A 23349-nucleotide genomic window follows, 5' to 3' on the forward strand; every position below is an offset into this window, starting at 1 on the left:
TGCTGCATCTTATTGCTGAGAAAAGATAACATCTCTCTGAAAATACAGGAATCTGAGGAATTTAGTATATTCTCCTTTTTTAGGTGGTTGAGCAGCTGGCTTGACTAACTTACACATTATGAATAATTTAGTTCATGAGCAACACAAATAATGAATTTCATGTACTGAATGTTTGTGTTACTACAGAAAAATGCCTGGAAATGTCTCTGAGCTCAAACAGGTTTACTGAAATAATTAATTAAACATGAATAAGAAAGAAAATTCCAAACATCGAGAATGTTCAGTGAGCTGAAAGGAAATGGTAGGAAACAAAACAAAATAAACATGCTAAATTAGAGAATTTATTAATTCCAAATATATTTCATTATTTTATTTCTAAGTTAATATATTGAAACAGTTATTCTAGAAACAAGTAAAAATTAAAAAAGATAAACTTTAGGTGTAAGCCTTTTAAAAAAAATAATTCAGTTTGAAGCCCCTAATTACAAAACAGTCAAGTGAGTAAAGCTGATGGTTACGTTGGATTTAGCTCAGTTCATCCAATTTCTAGTGAAACAAAAAGGTCTTTCAGTGATATTGCTAAGGTTCAGCTGGATTAAATGGGATTTAGAAATGGAGTTTAAACTTCAGCTCCATACATGATCAGTTTCTGACCGTGTGATCTCTACATTTAGGAGGCAAGAAAAGGTAACAAATTTTGTATTTTTTAAAAGACCTGAGGGAGTCAGGGAATTTTTAAGTATTTTAATCTGCTTCATTAAAAATCTCTTTGCAAATCAGTATCAGGATAAAGTATGGCAGTTGTTAATACCTGAACATATCCACAAAGTGAAAAAAATGGTGGAAGGTAATTTTATGACTGCAATGCAATTTTATTTTGCTTTCAAAACATAGTAATTTAAAAGTAAGACTTAAAAGAAGTGATATAATGTATTTGTTACAAATTTACAATTATACTTTTCCTGAAGTTGTACCTCTCATTATGCAAAATTGGGTGACTTGTTTATGTACACAACTGATCCAACTTTCAAATTTATATGCCATTTTCAATGTGGTTTTCTAAGCAATAGTCTAAATTTTAATCTAAATTTTAAAGGGTTTTTTTACTATATTATTTTTCTCTGAATATTATTCTTAAACATGATAATAATTCATGCTTAATAGCCCCCCAAAACTCCACTTCTTCACATAAATAGTGCAAATGTGCTACTGTTCTCATTCCTGTTGTCTTAGTATTTTTTTCATTAATAAACAATTTGGTATGTATAAAAATAAAAATTGTTGTGTATTCTTCCTTATTAGAGGACATTACTGATGACTGAGATATCTTGCTCATTTTACTTGAGAATAGTTAATAATATTATTAGTGGAAACTATTTAAATTCTAATGCAAGCTTTTAAATTTATATCTTGCCTGGTCAAGAGAGCCATAATTCCCTCTATAGATGTTTAGCAAGAAATTCACTTAATGTTGCAAGAGGAAAAGTTAAAGTGAAATTGAAAGAAAGAAGCCATACTTTAATTCCATTCCCCAGTACCTTTCTGTAATTAATTTCATAATTATATTTCATTTTTACCTCAGACAAAAGAAAATTATTTTGGAACTAACCTATAGTATTGGAGGATTCTTGATTCTGAAATGCTTTCATCTATTTTTTTCAAGCATGTAAGCACCTTCATACAGAAACCATGCAGTAAGGATGTTCAGGATTGGAGAAGCTGGTGTCAGGATTTAAGCCCAGCTGGCAACTAAGCCCCACACAGCTGCTCCTGCATTCTGCCCCACAACCCCACCCCACCCGTGGGTTGGGGGAGAGAACTGGGAGGGTAACAGTGAGAAAACCTGTGGGTTGAGATAAAGACAGTTTAATAAATAAAGCAAAAGCCATGCATGCAAGGAAAGAAAACCAAGGAATTCATTCACCGCTTTCCATGGGCAGGCGGGTGTTCAGCCATCCCCAGGAAAGCCGGGCTCCAGCACACATAATGGGTACTTAGGAAGGCAAATGCTATCAGTTTGTACCTCCCCCCCCTTTCTTTCTTCTTCCCCCAGCTTTATATGCTGCCCATGACATCATATGGTATGAAATATCCCTTTGGTCAGTTGGGGTCAGCTGTCCCAGATTCTTATGCACCCCCAGCCTCCCTGCTGGTGTTGTGGGTTGAGGAGCAGCAAAGGCCCAGGCTCTGTGTCAGCCCTGCTCAGCAATAACCAAACCATCCCTCTATTAGCAACACTGTTTCCAGCACAAATCCAAAACAGCCCCATACCAGCTGCTAGGAGGAAAATTAACTCTACTGCAGCCAAAACCAGCACGGCGGTTCAGAAAATGGGCTGTAAATTTTCAACTGAAATGGGAGATGTAGGAAAAAAATATAAAGAACCGGGACATATTTTCTGCAGGAAAAAATACCCATATATTGTAAAAAGGTTTTAATTCCGATACCAGTCCAAAACTCAAAACCTCTTAATTTGAAAGTTCTGGTATTTATGGAAAACGTTTTCTGTCTTGGAGAAGAAAAAAAATCACTGTAAGGTCTCTTTCTTTTTTGTGGTATATGGAGTATTATGTATGTGTTTTCAGGGCTATGTGGCTTTGTGAAAGAGATCACAGAAAAAGGCAAGTAACATGTTTTGTTTTGACATACAAGGGAAACTAGATAGGAAGAGTTTGATAATTTGTGATGTTGTGTCTCTTGTCATTGAAATCCTACTCATGCAACTTTTCGAGCCCCACAAAGCGTGTTTGCATGCATAGTTCCATTCTAGGGTATGTCAGGCCCTCAATTAGATTGAATCTGCTTGCAATGCCTGGTAGATGATCACCATAAATGTGAAAAACATGCATGCCCTCTTAAAGAAATGCCTGTTTGTGAAGGATAATTTGTAATTGGTAAACTCAAAATTACTTGTAACATCATACTTCCCAGCAGTGATTGCTAAGTCTGAGTTTTCTCCGTCCATATTATATTAATTTCCAGAATTTTCAGTATGTTTTTCTTGCTGTACTTTGTGACACTAAGTAGATAAAATGATTTAGCATAAAACTTAATGTGGTGAGGTTTGGTAGTCACCTGGAATGTATTAATCTAGATTAAAAATTACACCTCTGCATCAGAATATCAAATTGATATGAGCAAAGCCTATCATGCGTTCCAGAAAAAAGGCAGTACCTTTGGTATGCTGTTTCATTTCTCAACCTTATGAAAAAAACAAAACCTAAACTTCCGTCACTTCTAGAATAGAAAGTTGAAGTCCTTTATTACCTAGATCATGAAAAGCAAGATTTATAATAATATAAAATCACAACTGAAACCCTATTATTCCTGATTTAAACCTCCTTAGTGAGATTAACATTTCAATTATATGCCATAAATTTTATTTAAGTTTTTAACAATGGCTGATGTCTATTCAATAACTGTAGACTAAACCAAAGATCTTGTTCATATCACCCGTCATTTTAATCCCAGAGAAGACATGGATATATTTGTTCAGGCAGAATCCTGAATTAATTAATGCGTGACAGAATGTATACATACAGAAGTAGATCCATTGGGTATGCTGTTAATAACATTAGCTCAGCATACTGTTGTTTCCACCTAGAAGGTCTAGTTTAAATGAAAACAATAAAGTTTGACATCAGGCTGTTCTTGGAAAAATAAATAACGAAACTATTTACAAACACTGAAGAAATGTCCTGAAAACTATACTGTCTCCAAGATCAGTTTACCTATGAAAAATGTAAATAAAATGTAAAAAACCCAACTTGCTGATCAGTTGCCAGTTGCAGAACCTATGTTCAGCTCTCTCCAGGAAGTCTGCAGAATTATTTTTAAAAATGGACCATTTCAATATATTTTTAAGGTGAAACAAAAAATGAACACAATTAACTCACTATTATTTTCTTTTATCATGTAGGTTGAAAAGTTTTAAAATAATTTAATGAAATTTAAACATTATTATACACAGACTCTTTATAACAAGAGGGTTTGCATCCAAGAGAAGTAGCTCAGACTATTCATTCTGTAAAAAAGAAGTAACACTTTGGGGAGCACATGTTTTTATTTTGTTCCCTTCATGTTTGCAGTGGAGCATAAATATCCTAACTGATATTTCTTAAAATGTGTAGATATGTAGTTTTAATCAGATTAACAATGAATTAAGTTACAATCAGCAATTATGATAGTATTTACAGGCATTTTTTGCAGTTCTCTTATAGACAGAAATTACAGTGTCAAACAATTTATTCAATTTACCTTTATAGGTAACTAAAATGCTTCCATTCTTATACCTGTACAGTGATGTAGGAATAATTACTTCTTCTTCTACCAGATAAAAAATCATCATTTTTTCTAAAAATGCACAGCGTTTCCTAACAGCTAGAGCAGCATAAGTATGAGAAGACTTTGAAAGTGGACTCATTTTTTTTTAAAAGAAAGTTTTAAAACAGTTTTTTTATACTTTCCAGGAATTCATACCAGTCCTTGATTTGGTTTTCATTTAAATCTGTACAAAGAACAATCGCGACCTTTCATTTCATAAGCCTTTATGCTTTCCTGGTAGCTGCATTACTGTGATCCTCAATAACCAACTGTAACACATCTGTACATGCAAGAAGACACATAAAGGAATAATAATGGCTAATCAAATATCTCTCTTAAAAACCATTCAATATGCAAACTTTAGGTCATTTCTTCTTCAGATTTTTGTTTCATATGGTAATGTGCTTTCTGACTCAAGGTTGTCAAGTAACTTCAGATATATTTTGGATCAAGAAAGAGACTCATGGGCTTTGGTAAACAAAATGTACCGTAAAAATCCACATTTACTCACAGTTCATTTAAAGGATTTTAAGCTTTCTGTTCTTCTGTTTTGATCATTAATACTATTAAGATAAGGCTAATCCTGTATTCCGCATAACATTGGCATGTAAGTTTCTGAGGGTACAGAACTCTTCAGGGTTTTTTAAAGGAAGAATATATCTAGATACTGGAGTAATTATGAAAGAATTGGAAGTTGCTTTCTGTCTACAATAAAATTAATGTATTTGGGTATGAAATTAAATACTATTTGAGGTATAAAATAATTATGTGTTGATAAGGACTGTTCAAGATTCTAAATCAAAATCCTAAATCAGCGTTCCTCAGTGGCTGGTATAGGGACCGGTGCTGTTTAACATCTTTGTTGGCAACATGGACGCTGGGATTGAGTGCACCCTCAGTGGTATGGTCTACATGCACGACCTTGACAGGCCTTGAGAGGTGGGCCCCTGCAAACCTCATGAAGTTCAACAAGGCCAAGTGCAAGGTCCCGCACATTGGCTGGGGCAATGCCAAGCACAAATGCAGGCTGGGTGATAAGTGGAATGAGAAGCAGTCCTGAGGAGAAAGATTTAGGGGTGTTGGTGGACAAGAAGCTCAACATGGTCTGGCAATGCAGGCCAGAAAGCCAAGTGTATTCTGAGCTGCAACAAAGGAAGCGTGGCCAGCAGGTCGAGGGAGGTGATTCTCCCCCCTCTACTTAGCTCTCATGCGACTCCACCTGGAGTACTATGTTCAGCTCTGGGGCCCCTCAACATAAGAGGGACATGGACCTGTTGGAACAAGTCCAGAGGAGGGACATGGAGATGCTCAGAGAGCTGGAGCACCTCTTCTATGAAGACAGGCTGAGAGGGTCGGGGTTGTTCAGCCTGGGGAAGAGAAGTCTACAGGGAGACCTTATAGCAGCCTTTCAGTACCTAAAGGGGGGCCTACAAGGAATCTGGAGAGGGACTTTTTACAGGGTCCTGTAGTGATAGGACAAGGGGGAATGGCTTTAAACTGAAAGAGGGTAGATTCAGATGAGGTATTAGAAAGAAATTCTTTACTGTGAGGGTGGTGAGGCACTGGGAGAAGTTGTCCAGAGAAGCTGTGGATGTCCCATCCCTGGCAGTGTTCAACGCCAGGCTGGATGGGGCTTTTGAGCAACCTGCTCTAGTGGAAGGTGTCCCTGCCCGTGTCAGGGAGCCTGGAACTAGATGAGCTTTATGGTCCCTTGGAACCCAAACCATTCTATGATTTTGTGATTCTATGAAAGCACAGTAAATAGACATGGGCAGATAAAGACCATATAAAGCATAATTTTGAATGAGCCTGTGCCCCATTTGGAAGCAACTATCACTTGGAAAAAAGAGGATGAAAAATTTTGCATGTTCTTGGTATCTTACTTTGGCCTGCAGGGAACACTTTCTCACTTTGTTCAGTTTCAAAGCCCTGACACATCCTGAAGGAAATATCCAATTGCTTCTTTTTAGTGATAGGAATCCTAATGTGTTTCCTCGTCTTCCCTTTTGGGTGGTTGCTATGTCTGATGCACGTACCAAGGTGGTGGAATTTGAGATTTAGTTCACCCTGACTGAGCAAATATTGTCACATTTCACACATTTCACAAGGTAGGAAACTCTACCTAAATAACCAGGGCATGTTCTGTGCCTCTTCAAAAGGATGGAGGTGCCATGAAAGTTTTGGTGAGGCAGTTATCTGGCTCTTCCATTGTCTTGTAGTGTCTTCCAAGAGTGGGGTGCAGGAGAGGGGAGGATGATTATTTCAGTTCCAGGCATGTGATATCCTGCCATTTTCACAGTAGTCACGGAATATCATCCTAGATGCCACACATTCAGTGGGGAAGAACAGGACCCGTCCCATTGCTCAGATGATCATTTATGTATAATATGTGGGATTTAGCTTAATATCATTCAAATCAACTAATCAAATCACTAATACTCTCACCTGGGTCATAGCTGCAAATCATTGGGATAAAAGAGGGGCTGGGGGAGATCTGTCAGGGAGCTGTAAAAGTAGAGATGGTCCTCATGGAAGGAAGGTGGGAGCTGAGGGTGACAGCAAGGCAGGCAGGAATAAGGGCACAGTCCTGTGGTGCACCCAGTGTCAGTCACTGTACCAGTACCAAACTCCTCCTTTTATGGTCTTCTTGACGTTCCTTTTGACAGTACTTGAGTACTTTTCACTCCAGATCTCAAACTGAATGCTCTTCAGAGTTGGAGCACACATGCTGTCTGCAGCATTCTGTTGAAAGTAATTTAGAAATACAGCTTGGAAAGAACTTGGTGGGGAGTTTAGCTGGGAAAAATGAGAAGCGTCGTGGCACAAAGTTCTGAAAAATTATCAGGATATTGCTATTCTAAGAAATTCTAGCATTGCTAGAGGTAGCTGTGTTGAAGTAGCACTGACATGGGTCATCTGAGAAGCAACAGCTCTCTGAATTTCCACATGTTAAAAAATCCAGAAATCTGCAATAAATATTAGATACAATTCTCTTTTAATGATGTCATAGCCATGGATGAGCAAGCAGAACATAATATGGTTTCCAGGGAAACATCCCTATTAACTGAATTTCCTGATCGAGTGCATCCTGATTTAATAAAAATTATATTGATTACTTTCAGTTAATAAGGAAAGATAACTATGGAGTAGAAAGACATTGAAGCAGATTATTAAAATTTAGACGATATAAACCAGCTTTATATGACATTTAGTTTCTAAACAGTAGCTTTAATTTCAACCTTGTTTCTTTTTCCTCACTCACGGGGTTTAGCCATTAGGACATTCAGAAATACAGTGTTTATCACAAGTCAGTCCATATGTTAAAATGAATGGGTAGGAGAGAGGTATGAATATTTTTCTCAAAAGTATTTTCCCATATCCTCGCAGTTGGGATGAGGCCTTGGAATAAGTATGTTTTACACCGTAAGATTATTTTTCTTTTCCTTTTACCATTACTTTTTAGTTAGGGGTTTTTGAACAAAATTTTTTTTATGATTTGGCCATTGAGGTGGGGATCTTTTGTTTGCGGTTGTTTTTTGTTTGGTTTTTTTTGGTTTTGTTTTTGTTTTTATTTTTTTCTTGAGGGAAATGAACACAGATTTCTGTCTGCTTTTAAAGTTTTATTTATACAAGGTTTTTGGTTTGTGGTTTGTGGTTCATTTCCCATCTCTAGGATGAATTTCTGATTGGCAAGAACAATAGATTCAGCCTTTATTTGTGGTTGAAATTTGTGCATAAAATCTCAGAATTTTGGGACAGGACAGTGTTCACTGATTAATTACTTCTTTATTTGAAACATCTGGCATCTCAGTTGAACAATCTCATAGAGTTAAATACTTGCTTTAGAAGCTTAGGCACAGATCGGAACATCAAAATAAAGAAGTAGCTGTCTGATAGGAAGTCACCAGATATGATTGTTGGACTTTGATCCTTACCAATATGATAAGCTTGCCATAAAAAACCTTGTCATCAATTCCATTAATTCCGTTAACCATTAGGAAGTATAGGTAACTTAATACATTACCTGATAATTTGATTTCTCAGCTGTCTTGTGCCTGTATTCAGTTAAATTAATAGTTGACAGAATATACTGTTTGGTTCAGTAGTTCTAAATATACATTAAATCATTTTGCAAGAGAAGATACCATCTTGTCTAAAATGTGAACATGATTTGTCTTCAGATGATTTTTAATTTATTGAGTAGTGTGCAGATAATTTCAAAGGGAAAAAAAAAGTTATATTAAAAATCTCAGTATTACGAATAGTGTTATGAAATATACTTAATACCGCTGCTTATTAGCACACTTTAGTATTCATACTTAATAATACTAATTGCATAATAACCAACGCCAGAAATTGCATGTACAAAAAAATTCTCATCATATCTAGGAAACAAATTGCTTTTAATTTATTGATTCTCTTAAGTTTCTGAGCCCTTCCATTGATATCATGGGTGCCAAGATTATAAGAATACACTCTTTGGAAAGTTATTGAAAATAGTAGCTTAAATAACTTCCTGAGAATTGTGTTTTCCTCTACACACTAGGTAAAGTAAATACATTTGAAAATTAATTGGACTCTAACCATAAATTCAGTTTTGGTGGTGCTCAACTTATATTTAGAAATAGAGTAAAAAATCCAGTAATTATTCTACTGTTCTTGTACTGACCCTAGCTTATTAGTATTAAATGTAAAAACATACAGAAATGCTATATTTTATGTAACACCATTACAGTCAAGTGTGAAAACACTCACCAGCCATGAGGGGAGAGAATAGAATCTTGATTACAATCATAAGGTTAGACATGAAGGTTCTATATGTTAGATCATAATACAGTTCAACAAGTATGTCAGAGTAGTATACATTTTAATGCACCTTCTGATAAAATTTGAAAGGGCTGCCATTTGGACTGAAAATAGCAGACTTCAGGAGTTGGCCATTTTCTGAAAGGAAGATGTTAATGTCAAAGTTTAAGGATATTTTCAAATATGATTTCACCTCAACCATGTATGGTGACCCCTTTTAAAAATACTGCCATCAAGGAACACAAATACCTCTGCTGGTTTTTGCATGTGTCTGTTTCTGTTCTGCCTGTGCCTCATATACTGTTTTAATAAGATTCTTGACAACCCAGTGTCTTGAGCCTTCAGCCACAAAGCGTTTATGTTATAGATGTATGCACACATTGTTTTAAGCTGACCATAGTATTAATGCCTGTTTAGTGAGCTTGTTTTTCCAAAATAGGCTTTTTTCTTGTTAAAATTATCTGAAATCTAGACACAGGCAAGTGTTTCTGATGACTAAGCCTTCAATATGAGATAATTATGTATATGGTATTGGCTTCCCTTTACTGAATTTCTGTGGTCAAAGGAATATGACCTTGGAGTATATAGATCAGTAGAAAATAATTAGTTTAAAAGATATATATGTGCTAGAAAGGTGCCAGAATGAGAGTTTGTAACAAATTCAAAAGATTTAATTTCAAATCCTTTTTGTAACATTTCTCTGAGACAATTTATATTAGCCAATCTCAGTATTTTTCTTGGTTTTGCAGTCAGTCAGTTATTATTCTGCTGGTGCTCTTTCAAGGATGTTTTAGTAGTTTCCTAATACAATAACCCTGCACATTTACAAAAATGGATATGATAGGTACTTTCGTTTTATTAGAAAATAATAGCAAATATAGTTTTAGAAAACAAATATATGGGGGGGGAGGCTTCTATACCTCATTTTCCATGTAAGATGAAAAAACTGTTTGTCCCACCAGGCATAGAAAGTTGATATGACAATTTTCAAAAACCTAATCTACCTAAATGACAGAAAGCATATGAGCTGTTCATTATTGATTGGGAGGAAAAACTTCAGACCTCATCTCTTCATTTATTATTACATTAATCCAGATTTGGCACATTGACAGCTATTTATTCAGAGATACTGAAAGATATTTCAAGTCCCCAAAATATATCGATACATAAATTTTCAGCCCCTTTGTGTCTTACCTGTCTTTTCCTTTCATACATTTATTTTTGCTTTCATGATTGTGGGATCATTTGTGGTTGATGCATAATCTATTTGCGAATATTTACATAAAACTAGTAACCTGTACCATGTTCAGTGACGTTTTCTGATAATATTATAATCAAAGAACACAGCTGTCTTTTTGCTTTCACATTTTTATTCTTTTAACTTTCTTGTCTCTTAGGTGATAAAACAACAGTGTTGTGTTTAGTCCATAGGTTTAGTGACAAAAAAAAAAAAAAAGTTATATTTGGTTTAGCCTTCTTAATTGTACATTTTTGATATAGCATATATTTATTATAGTATTTTCTTTTACATCCTAAGAGCATATGAATATTAGGATTACCACAATTAAGATATTTTAAGTTTATTATTTGTGCAGTCATTGTGCAAACTAATAAATCCTGTGTTTTCCTTCATATTACCTGTTCCCTCTGCAAGAATGGAATGGAATGGAATGGAATGGAATAGAATAGAATAGAATAGGATTCAGTTGGAAGGGACCTACAGTGATCAAATAGTCCAACTACCTAAGCACTTCAGGGCTGACTGAAAGTTAAAGCATATTATTAAGGGCATTGTCCAAATGCTTCTTAAACACTGGCAGGCATGGGACATCAACCACTCCTCTAGGAAACCTGTTCCAGTGGTTAGCTAACCTCTCTGTAAAGAAATGCTTCCTAATGTAGTCTGCTCTTAGCTATGAACCTAGGGGCTTTTTGTGTATATCTAGCTTTCCTATGCTAAATTCTCAGACTTTTAGTCGTACTCCTTTTCCCTGAAACTAGCTCAATTACTTTGTGGGGAGGACTTTTTGTACCTTTCTGTATCTCCTTCTACTTTTTCTTTGCTTCTCCCCCCCTTTTTTTTCATTGTTGTTTATTCCCGACCTGTTGTTCTCTTTCACAATATCGATATATGGATATTTTATGGTACCAGATGTCCAGGAAGTTGGGTAGAACCTAGCATGATGTGTTATCTGCAAAAGGCTGACAGATTAACAAAGGACATTCATGCATTCTTCAGCAGCCGTTGAAGTCCAGATGAAATAGATGAGTCCTTGAAAGAAATCCAACTGCCAGAATGCATACATATGCATCTACATGTCTGTGAGGGAGATACCTCCTCATAGACTCTGGGAACTAAATTCTCTGCTTCCTGGCCTTCAGCTGCTTCTCTGAAAATAATTGGGTCTCTCAGATAGTTGTTCTCTGAGATCTAGAAATTTACCAGATTGTAAAGATATGCTGCCATTTGCAATTTAAACCTGCTCTAATATTATAGTCAGCAGAATATAGGGATCAGCATCTAGAGGTAATACTCAATTGCCTAAACATAAACATTGAGAGTTGATTGAATTCTGATGCCTTAGGGTATCTGAGATATCAACATGGGTCTGGCAGACATGGCACAAAATCTGCCTAAGTGTTGCACTCTTCTGGCCTGACATCAGTGAGATGATAGAATCACGGAGTCATTCAGGTGGGAGTAGACCTCAAGAAGTCTCTGGTCTAACCTCCTGCTCAAAGCTGGGTCAGCTATGAGGTTAGATCAGATTGCTTAGTCCAATGGGATCTTGAAAACTTACAGGGTGATTTACAGCATCTCAAAAGCCAGTAAATATATATACACAGGCAAGTGAATCAAACACTTAACATTTACAACTTAAAGGCTTCTTCCTTGGAAACAGAATGGAATATTCTTTCAGCTGTATGCACTGAGCCTCTCTTTTGGTGACTACTGATTATAGCTTTTATGCCAATTGTAATGGTAGCTAAATTATCTGGATTTTTAATCCTTATTGTTGCCAATAATGCAGCAATACAATAGATTCAAAACCTGTACAAGCAAGTTCTTTTGTTTGTTTGTTGTGTTTTGTTTGTCCATTTGTTTGTTTGTTAGGGTTTTTTGGTTTGGTCCGGTTTCGGAAATAAGGGATGTTCCTGTAAAGTATTATAGAAACTATTGTAGAATATTGTTATGTTATATGACTGTTCATTCAAGAGGCTTTCAAAGAGATGTCTTCTGTATCTTTTCAGTGTTATGTTGGAAACCATTAAGAATAAGTCAGGCTGTAGCCTACAAGAGAATACTTAATTTTTTTCAAGGTCTTCAGTAAGAAAGTAGTTAAGACTGTAGTCTTAAGGGATGGTGAAACAGTGTCTAAAAGTTGCCCAGAGTCTTTAAAAAATCAACTAAATACTTATTTTCCTGTCCATCCTCCAAGAAAACTATCCCTGCAAACTCCTGTATTCTGCAAGGAAGTGATATATTTAACAGCATCCATTTTATGATCTTCTGTCATTGTATGGTATTGCTTTTCTAGGAATTTCCAGCATTTTTGATTCATGATCATGTCATTTACAGATATTGGCTGACCTAGAAAACCATGCACTTTTTAAGGATGACCTAGAATGCCAGAAGCTTATTCTGGAAGCCATGAAATACCATCTTTTACCAGAAAGAAGAACTCTCATGCAAAGTCCAAGAACTAAACCTAGAAAATCTACAGTTGGGACACTTTATGCTGTTGGAGGAATGGATAACAACAAAGGTATTAGAGGATATTTGTTACTTTATAAAAGTCATATCACATTTTTTTAATTAAAAAATAGTGAAATAACTTTATATTCCAAGATTGGGGTCAGGGTGTCTAAGTCAAGAAATGCTGCCAAGACTTTTGGTCCAGTGAAAATCTACTGATATTTACAGAAAAGTATAATACTGTTAAAGAAAATAAACAGTTTTGAGTGCGTCCTTTGTTCAAATTTATTACAATTTCCAGAAATAATTTTAACAAAAAAATCCAGAGTAACGCTAATTTACCTGAGCTTCAGCTTTCTAGAATTTTTTTTTTTATTTATAATTAAGTCAAATGTTTATGCACCTTTTCTAATCAATGAATAATGGCAGTTTGATATGCAGAGTATTCCATGCTTAAGTAGTTATCTGAAATATTATGGATGATTCAGGGACTTCCAATGCAGAAATGTGTCAATATTCTATGAAATAAATCTAGACAACTAGCTTAAACTAGATTACCACTTTGTCAACAGCTAAAGGAAGGTGAAATTATCCCTGTCCTACTGTGAAGAAAAGTAGGAAGCACTGGAAATTTTATGGAAGTATATTGTTGTTATTTGTTGGGAATAAGAATTATGATGATGTGGTTTTATTTCTGGTAAGGAGTCTAATCCAATGATTTCTTGTATGGAATGAAATAAAATGTTTGAACTAAAAGGTAGCTGTGTTATAAACCTATACACTCAGAAAGGCTTTTATTATTTTTTCTTGAAATTCCCTAAAAATTCCACAGTATCTTACATTTTCATGTCCATATTTAGATCGAAGAATGTCTTCAGAAACATTAATTCTAATATAAAATAAACTGTACTTAAAAAAAAGTAAAATATAAAATTAGAACTTCAGTATTTCACAACTCTGTTTTTGGATGTACCTATTGTACTTGTTTCACCAAATAGCTGTGGCAATATCATCTGCAAAAAGACATTGCATGCTTTTCTCATAAAATTACACCAATGATAAAGATGTATGATATTGGTACTTGTCTGGAAAAGAAATATTGCGAGAATAGGAAAATGTTGAGGAAAGAAACCAATGCATATATCTTAGTATTATAGTTGTGGATTATTTTTGTCCTTTTAACATTTGTAAATGTTTGTGTAGCTAAATGTTAGGCATGTTATTGCACAGAACATTGCTTTTGGATCATAAAAAACCTGAAATACAAATTTCCTCTTACTTAGGGCAAATGACAACAAACACTTTAAGTATTCAGGTAGTGGAAATGACCATAAACCTGATTTGGGTGCAGCTGTATTTGTTCTAGCTTACTATACAAATCTATTCCTTGTTTGTATAGCAAATCAAAATACAGAAATATTTAGGAAAAAGGCACAGAGTATAGCACTGTTGCAGCATCAACATGCAGCCTATTTTGGAGGTTCAGGTTACGCAGAATTGGTTTATTTCTGTAGCAGCAGGAGAGAACACAGGGCAACAGAGGTTAAGCCGTCTCTCAATGCAGACTCTGACTGAAAACAAAAGTACCAGGGCTTACATACATTTATAGCAGATAAAAACTGCTTTGAGAGGGTACCTGGTATGTCAGAGCAGCATCTGTGTAGTAGGAGCCTGTGTTACAGCTGGTGTAATATGTATTCCCAATAAGCCAGAACCTGCAGCTGTGCAGCCTTGACTTGAATTTGCTCAATCATCCCTCTTGTGATGCTGCTGTGTCCTTGACCAGCTTTTATGCCCAGCGAGTCTTGCTTCCACATGTCAGTTCAGGAGGCCTGAGTGCTGGTTGCATGTTTTGAAAAGTCACTGGGTTCATAAAGCATGCTACAATATTTGGGCTGTAAGGTGATGCTGATACCGTGTTATCTCTCCTCAATTTTTTTTTTTTTTTTGACAACTTTCTCCACTGAAATGCTGACATGGATGATTGCAATTCACAATGATGTATTTTTAATGCCTCCTGGTGTTTGCTACCAAATATAAAACAGTTACATATAAGAATTAGATGAGCTAAGTAAATTAGCGGTTTATTAGTTAGCATATAAAATAGTCAGTAAGTGCTAGTATTATGAAAATATTTGAAGGTTATGTGGCCCATCACATAAAAAGTAGCCTCGCATGCTATATCAAGTTTGGTTTGAAACCTGTTCTATAGCTATCTTCCTTTTCATAAAAAAGAGTTGATAATTAAATTCCAGCAGCCAGTGACTGGAATTATGACTGACATGAAAAGTTAACAGAGCATAGTACTAACTGCATAGAATAAAAAAGAACAAAGTTAGATCATTTTTTAATTTTCATTTTAATTTCCTAAATGTACAAAGTCTCATTTAAATCTCTGTGTCCACATGCCTTTGTTATTTATTGATTTAATTTGAAAGGCACATATAAAAAACAGCTTTTATGTTTACAGTATATGTTTACATTATGTTTTTATGTTTACATTAATAATATGCATTGTATTAATAGATTAGAGGTATATGCTTCTCTACAATGTTCCATTCAGCTTACCCATTCATATTGTCACACTGACTTTTGTAACTTGGATTAGCAGGATTTAATCATCTAGTAGTATACAAAAGCTAAGCGCACATATAAAGGAGAATGTTAGACGGAAATAAATAACGGAATGCAAGAAGTGGACATACACCAATATGTGATACCAGTAAAACACTTAAACTCCCATGTAGCATATTTTGCCTTTTCTTTAATGGTTTTTATCATTTGTAATCTTTTTTTCTTTACAAATACTGTTTATCATATGTGTTTTATTACTTATGTATCATTATGTCACATGAATGTCATCTATCATCTACATGAAGTTATTCTTTTGCTCTGGTGAACTTTGAAGTTGTCCTGTTTTTCTGGGCTTTTTTTTCTTTTTTAGTTTCTACCAAGACATTTCTCACAGCACACTTCACTTAAACCTTATTTAATTTTATGTATTTCATTCTCATATAGGCATACTTTTTAAATAGTTGAAGAAATATTGGACAAGCTATTGTAAATACTGTAAATAAAGGCAAAAATAGGGAAAGATCCTGTTTTTCCTCAGGTAATACTTCTTGCTTTTAAAGATATGTATCTGAGAAGTTTGTAACTGGAAAGTCTACCTACCTCCTTTATCTTCAGTTTATTGGGAATTTTTTAAAAAAAGAAAAAAGTAAGATCGATTAAGACTGTTTCATGGCATTTTGCAAGTTGTGGAAATCACTACAAATGACTTTGTCTTCACATACATAAAACATTTGACAGAATTTATTATCTATTTGTTTGCTGTACATAACTGTCATGAGAAAACATCTTCATCTTACTTGAATTTCCATTCAAAATGTACAATAACTAAGTTAAATTGTCAGAGTGTGAGTGCCTGTAGTCCTTGTATTAGTGTAATACACAAACAGCAAAACCTACTAAACAAGGTATAGCTTTCTTTTTTTATAAAAGAAAAAAAAATGTCCAATATGTGTATTACAGAACATTTCTCCCTGTTGTGCTTTTTGAAAAGTTTTTTTTATAATTATGCGTACTTTCTAAGTATATGTAGATGTGTGTATATATATATACTCATATATATAAGTAATATGAATTATTGAGGTGTTCTCTTACAAGTTTAAGGCTGCAGCATGGTAAAATACCCCACCATATCTGTTGTATTTAAGCCATTTCTTAATCCAGTATGCAAATGAATTCATAGCTAGGCTTCCTGCATGTAATAATACATCGTCTTTATAATATATTTTTGTTAAGATTTCTTTTTTTTTTTAGTAAGAACTTGGTATGTTTTCTTATTTCTTTTCAGGTATTAGAATACAAGTAAATAGTGTCATGCTTACAAACTGTTAGGGAAAGTTCAAACAGCCACTGGCTCCAGCTGCCCTGGCTCAGGACCCTCCTGCCCAGTTGCTGGAGCTCTAGCACCAGCACGATGTTCCCAGGGACCCGGGGTCTCTGCTTGGGCTGAGGGATGCTTCTGCTGTTTTCTTATCAGCAGTTTCAATCAGTAGCAAAATTAAGTATGTGTTGCAGACAGGCACAGACACACGCAGATACACACAGGACATGGACGTAGCCATCCACACAGACGGCCACAGACAAGGCGCTGCCCCCAGCAGCCCCCACGTTCAGGTCTCACACCAGACACAGACACAGGCAGCCACGTCCCCTCCTCCTCTGGGGCTGGCAGAGGCAGAAGGTCACCGGTGCAGCACACACACCACACTCTCCAGGTTCACAAACACATGCACATTTGCAGATCCTTCAAACACCGACACAACCTGTCTGTCCTCCTCACTTGTCCTGGTCCCCCCCAGTAGCTGGTTTTTCAGGATGCAGTAGCTGAAGGTTGAAGACCCCACTGGTTCCAGTAGCTGACACCACAGACCAGGGACATACAGAGCTCTGGTCTGACTCCAGGAGCAGCCCGCATGAAGCAGCAACAGAAACATGCTGTTATTACTTGTGAAATAACTAAGTGTTCACAAAAGATGAACTGAGAAGTGAGAAATGGAATGTCCCTTTTGTAATCCTGCTCTTTTTATTGATGATATCATATACCTGTCCCCACCAGTCCTCTGTATGAGTTTCTTCTGCCTTTAGTGCTAGTTCGTTTTCACCTGTATGTTTTCCATAAGGACATTTGTTAAGTTAAAGAATCATTTAGTCATAGCCTTAAAATACCTCAATGCCTCTGACATTCCAAGCAGCTGTCTGCCTACCACTTTTATTCAGATATCTGCAGCTGTCCTCTGAAATCTTGCCTGCTCTATTTAAGTAGCAGTTCTGTCTCAGCTACACAATTCCAGTGTTTTCAAATATCATGAGTGATTTACTGGGATAGATGATTTTAATGGGATGTTTACTCAGTTACATGTAATACATGTTAATATTCTTATACTTTTGGGAGTCCATTTTTTTCCAAAATATTAACACATTTAGGTTGTTTGTTTGATTGGTTTTTTAACACAAAAACATGTTTTAAAACACTTTGAACATAAATGTAAAAACATAAAAAACAGAAATCCAGTGTGTTCCCAGTCATTCTTTAGGTAGCAGTGGGAAAAAATTATAGCATAATTTACCTTAATTGTAAAATGCACTGATAAACAAGTAGTACTACATTAGCTTTATTAGGTCAACACTGTGTACCAATGACCATCTCTGTTATCCTTTTTTCATTCTTTTTAGAAGATTCAACAGAAAAAGAATAATGCAATATATAAACAGCATTATCAGCAAAAAGAAGTATCTCTCATCAGAGTCATTAACCTAGCCTAGTAATGAGGTTATCATAGTGGGTTTTCTCGAGATTAGAATACCAAAATAAGACACAGTGAAGAATGAATAACTGAATTTTTCAGTATCTGTTTTGGCAATGTTTATCAGAACTTAATTTTCATTTTAGATTGCTTAAATGGAACAGGCAAAAGTTAGCTGTTTGAAAAAAAAAAATTTAAATCCACTACTTTATAAAACAGAAAACAAGACAACTGATTTTAGGAGCATTAGTTTATCTATTGCAGAAATTCATATTTTCAGTCATTCTAATATATTCCAAGAGTTCATCATTGGATAAATGTTTGATAAACTGCAGAGAGTTTGATTTTTAGTTTCATTCACACAATAATAAACTGAAAGTGAAATGAACTGTTTCCATTCTGAAGAAATATGTATATGTTATATTTAGCTGGCAACACAACATTCTGGGGAGCAAAATCATAATTAATTAGATAACGTTAAGTAACCTCATGAAGTTCAACACCAGGAAGTATAAAGTCCTGCACTTCATCTGGAGGAACAACCCCAGTATATGCTGAGGGGCACCCAGCGGGAAAGCAGCTTGGTGGAAAGGACCTAGGGTCCTTTTTCCTCCTGCACCAAAGATCTGCGTAACAATTATTCAGATATATGGATATGCCAAAATTATACATGCAGATGTGATCCCTCATAACAGGCCTAGGAACAGAGGAAGCCGTACAGAGCAGCCATGCTCTCCGCCCCACTGTCTGCTACATGGCAGACCTTACCTGATGCATTTCTGCTGCCTACAGAGGGGGAGATGTGAGGGAATTATTCTTCCCTGTCTTCATTTGATTTTTGTTTTTCTTGAAGGCACTGGGAAAGGTTTGCCTCAATACTCACTACAGAGTATTGCCAGCAGGTCGAGGGAGGTGATCCTTCCCCTCTGTTCAGCATCGGTAAAGACACACCTGGAGTGCTGTGTGCAGTTCCAGGCTCCCCAGTATAAGATAGAGAGGGAGCTACCAGAGACTCCAATAAAGAGCCACAAAGGTGATGAAGGGACTGAAGCATCTCTACCATGTTAACTTATAACTCTACGAGGTTAATGGAGCTGTGACTGTTTGGCCCAGAGAAGAGAAGGCTCTGGAGGGGATCTCATCAATATTTATAAATACTTGAAGGGAAGGTGCATAGAGGACAGAAAAAAGTTCTCAGAGATGCCCAGTGACAGGCCCAGAAGCAATGGGCACAAACTGAAAGACAAGGATTTCCCTATGAACATCAAGAAACACTCTTGTACTGTCAGGGTGTCTGAGCCTGTGAGCATGCCCAGATATTAAGGTTTAAGATATTAAAAATTGTATAGACAAGATCCTGGGCAAGTGGCTGTAGGTGTCCCTGTCTGAGCAGGGGTGTTGAACCAGATGACCTCCAGAGGTCCTTCCCAACCTCAACTGTTCTGTGATTCTGTAACATGATAGTGTAATTGCAGAGTAAAGGTGGAGCTTGGCTAATTACTTCACCAGAGGAATATGAAATACACTGGCTAATGACTAATGAGATAATTACATGCATAAATCACACTAAAATTCTCTTCTCAGCCAGTTCTTACAAGTGTTAACGTTATTACTTGCTTCTTTTCACTCCTGTGAATTCAGTGTGTTTCAGAACATTTAGACTCACAGGCCAATTTACAGTTACAGTACTGTGATTTACCTGTGCATTTCTAAGTAGAAAAAAATCCAGATTGTAACACCATCTGGTAGTTTTTCAGTACTAATCTTGCATCATTTAGTTTCTGGCATTTTTCAGTGTAGTTAACTTCTAAAATTGCTCATTAAGTTCTGGTTTAAAAAAAAAAAGAACCTGAAGTGATCTGTTCTGAAGCCTCCACAGCTTCAAATATTAGGGAAAAGCCAGTTATCATGCAGAAGAAAAATGTCGTCACCCCACAAACTCCCCACCTTGCCCATCTGTTCCTCTGGTTCTTATTAACGCCTGTTGGTACAACCTATGGGGTCAAGCAGACAGCACAAGGGGTGGCTGCCTTCATAGGTATATTTGAAGGATTATTCTCCCAAGAACACCTCTGTGTCCATCCTCATTACTTCCTTGCTGCTTACTATATTTTCTGACATTACCAGTGCAGAAATTTTATGTCTGAGTAAAGTACACAGAGGAAAAAAAAAAAAAAAAAAAAAAGGAAACCTTGTATATGATCTAGAGAAGAGACATACAGGCATTTGGGCAATTTAGAGAACCTCTGATTTTCTCTAAATTTAGAGAAACCGTAGCTTTTCCCATACACTAACCAGTGTTCTCTGGTCACCCAAGTTTTATTAATGGTTGTTACTACTGGGATTGGCTTTGGAGTAAGGCAAATCATTTCATCCAGCACAAATCCTGGATGTTGTTCTGGAGGCAATTCACTGCTGAAACCACCCCCAACAGCCAGTGTGGATAAGACTTCAAAAATGTTGGTACCTCCTGTCCTGTGCAGTCCCCCAGCTCTATTTTGCGTCTCATAAATCTTCATGCCAAATTCTAGGAAATGCTCCAAAAGGCTGTAGTCTCAGGCATAAGAACATCCAAGTATGCTTCAGTACAGCTCTCATCTTATTTTCAACACTCTCAACTGGAAAATCAAATGAACAACATATTTATCTCTTTGGACTACAGAAGGCACCATATAGAGCCCATTGGGTACTGGGTATTAGCTGGCTCCTATCCATGCGAGTCAGGGATAGCACTATTTACAACACATTTACCTTAGAGGGAAGTAATTGCAGTAAAACAGAATCTCCCAGGAACTGAGCCAACAGCTAAGCAGTGTGGATGAGCATCTGTACAGCTATAATGATAAATAATAAAAGAAGGCTGGAGGTAATGGGAAATTGGTGATGTTGCAGTGCCACACTGCTCAATTCACATCATTTAAATGAAATCATGATCAAAAGACCTTATTTATTTCTTATGATACATAATTAACATGCAATTAGATGAACTATGTGTTAAGGATCAATATCAGTCATGCAGTAGATAAACTGCAATACGAAACACTTACAAAATACGAATTAATTTCTTCAAATGTCTGAACACCTTCTTGAGCAAATCCCTGAAGGTTCTAGTCATGGACACACACGTACACACATGTATACACATACACATGCACAAAAACAGATACATGCACTCCCTTTCTCACAGCTGGTGCAGGTCACCACCACCACCCCCAGCAGTGGGTGCTCCACTGGCTGCATCCCCCTCCTACAGGACATGCAGCTGTCCCAGCATTTGCTGCTGTCCACATGTAGAACTTTTATTTTTACTTTTAACACCTTATTTGCATAAGTTCCAGTGGGAGCAGGACTGCTTTTAAAAGAGGCATGTGTTTTGCTGATGAGCAAAGGTAGACTAGTATACTGCATGATATAAGTCATTAATACAAGGGGCTTTTGTAAGTTTTAGACCAGATAAAAACATAAAATAAACCATGAATGTTTTATATTGTAAAACATAATACTGTATTACAAAACAAAACACCCAACACTAAAGGCTTTACCTAAAATGACTGTCAAAAAGCTGTCATTTTTGATCTCTTTAAAATATAAACGTTAGTGGAAAAAGCTGGTATTAGTTTTAGAAAATTCTGATCATATTGAATAACTGAACATTCCTGAAAGTGTTCTGACATTTATTCATGTTACTTTATGGCAAATCCTTATAACATTTTAATTTTAAATATTTTTTTTACTCAAAAATGTAAGATATTTTTGTGTACAAGATACAGATTTTTGGAGTGCTTAAAGGAACTTCTTACAGTCTAACTAGAGTGGTGAACTGCTGCCCTGTTTTCTGTATACTTCTTTCTTTACCAAGAGATTCTCCTCGATATCTGTGTCTGTAACCTATTTACATTTGTTCCACTTGAGTAACTGCCTTTTCAGTTCAAAATGTAATGTTGGAGATCACTAGATCAAGGTCATAATTTTGCACCTACTCACAGCAGCATCTTTAAATCTTGAACAAAATCGTCAGAGTACACGTCAGCAACAGCTTTAGTAATAGAAAAATCAGCAGAAAGTCTCACAGGGAAAAAAGAAATAGAAATTTTGTGATTATAAATTTAGAACTCCTGCCGTACTTCATGGGTTTAAATACTGAATCATTCTAGCTATGAGGAAAAAACGTACCTTTATGGTGGAAATGTCTGCCTTGAATCGAAGGTGGGGTCTGGGGCAAGGGGAGATGTTAGGTATTTGTACCTGCTTCTGAAGTAATTTTCACTTTGTGTATACCAAAATTTCTGCAGTTATACATAGCTGAAGTGAATACATTGCTCTCGTAGTCTCAGACAGTCTTCTTGAAGTTTATCTGATTTCATGCAGCCTACATCAGGTTGTTCAAAAATACTTGATAACATCTTTGAAAGACAGGCTCTAAATATTTCTTCATTTGACTTAAAACATTGTGTTACAAACAATATTGCAATAAATTTCTTCTTTTTCATGCAATGACCTTGCTATTTGTCTTCAATCATCAATTATGTAAAAAATATGAGAATGACAATTGGCTTTATAAAAAATTCTTGATTTACAGTCATTATCAAGGAAATGTAATATGCCTGGCTTCAGAAAAAGAGGAAGTGTAATAGGAAGATAATTAAAAGATCACTTAAAAAGGTTTCACTTGAAAAGGTTTCACTTGAAAAGGTTTCACCAAAAAATTTCACAATTTCACAAGCTTACAAATGATAATGAAAACAAAAAAAATAGAGATTTGTATTGTGCGATGCTGTACTGACTTTTAGATGAAGGTAAAATAATGAGATCTAGTACTTGTATTATTTCATCAGAAACATTAAATGGTAGAATCACATACACCCATGCTGTGTACACAGAGGAGCTGTCAGCAGCAGTTGGACCATCATGAAAAACTACCCTGATCATTTACAGTACTTTCATTTAAAACATTTTTTCTCTGTAGATCTGTCATTACTTCATAAACCTTTATTAATCAGGGCTTATAATGCCCTTGAAAGTGTGCACAATACACAGAGCTAATCTCATCCAATACTCAGTTGGACCTTAAGTAGAATATAACTTAAAAAAAAAAAAAAAAAAAGATTGAAATATATCCGGGACATCAAGAAAAATACTTAACTTATCAGAAGTGGTTTGTGCTGCCACAGTCATGGTATAGGTTTTACATTTGCCACACACTGTTGT

At 35.9% G+C, this 23349-nt stretch overlaps 1 protein-coding gene across 3 annotated transcripts in view; it reads left to right on the forward strand.

Annotated features, from left to right (window-relative positions):
* KLHL1 (kelch like family member 1) overlaps nucleotides 1-23349 on the forward strand; it is a 235074-nt gene that overhangs the window by 150953 nt on the left and 60772 nt on the right. For all 3 annotated transcript variants that reach the window (XM_055802807.1, XM_055802808.1, XM_055802809.1), the window contains one exon: nucleotides 12710-12896. In XM_055802807.1, the coding sequence (XP_055658782.1) occupies nucleotides 12710-12896 (187 nt within the window). The remainder of the gene's footprint in view (nucleotides 1-12709; nucleotides 12897-23349) is intronic.

This window comes from Falco peregrinus, chromosome 4, assembly GCF_023634155.1.
Source record: "Falco peregrinus isolate bFalPer1 chromosome 4, bFalPer1.pri, whole genome shotgun sequence".
Classification (NCBI taxonomy): domain Eukaryota; kingdom Metazoa; phylum Chordata; class Aves; order Falconiformes; family Falconidae; genus Falco; species Falco peregrinus.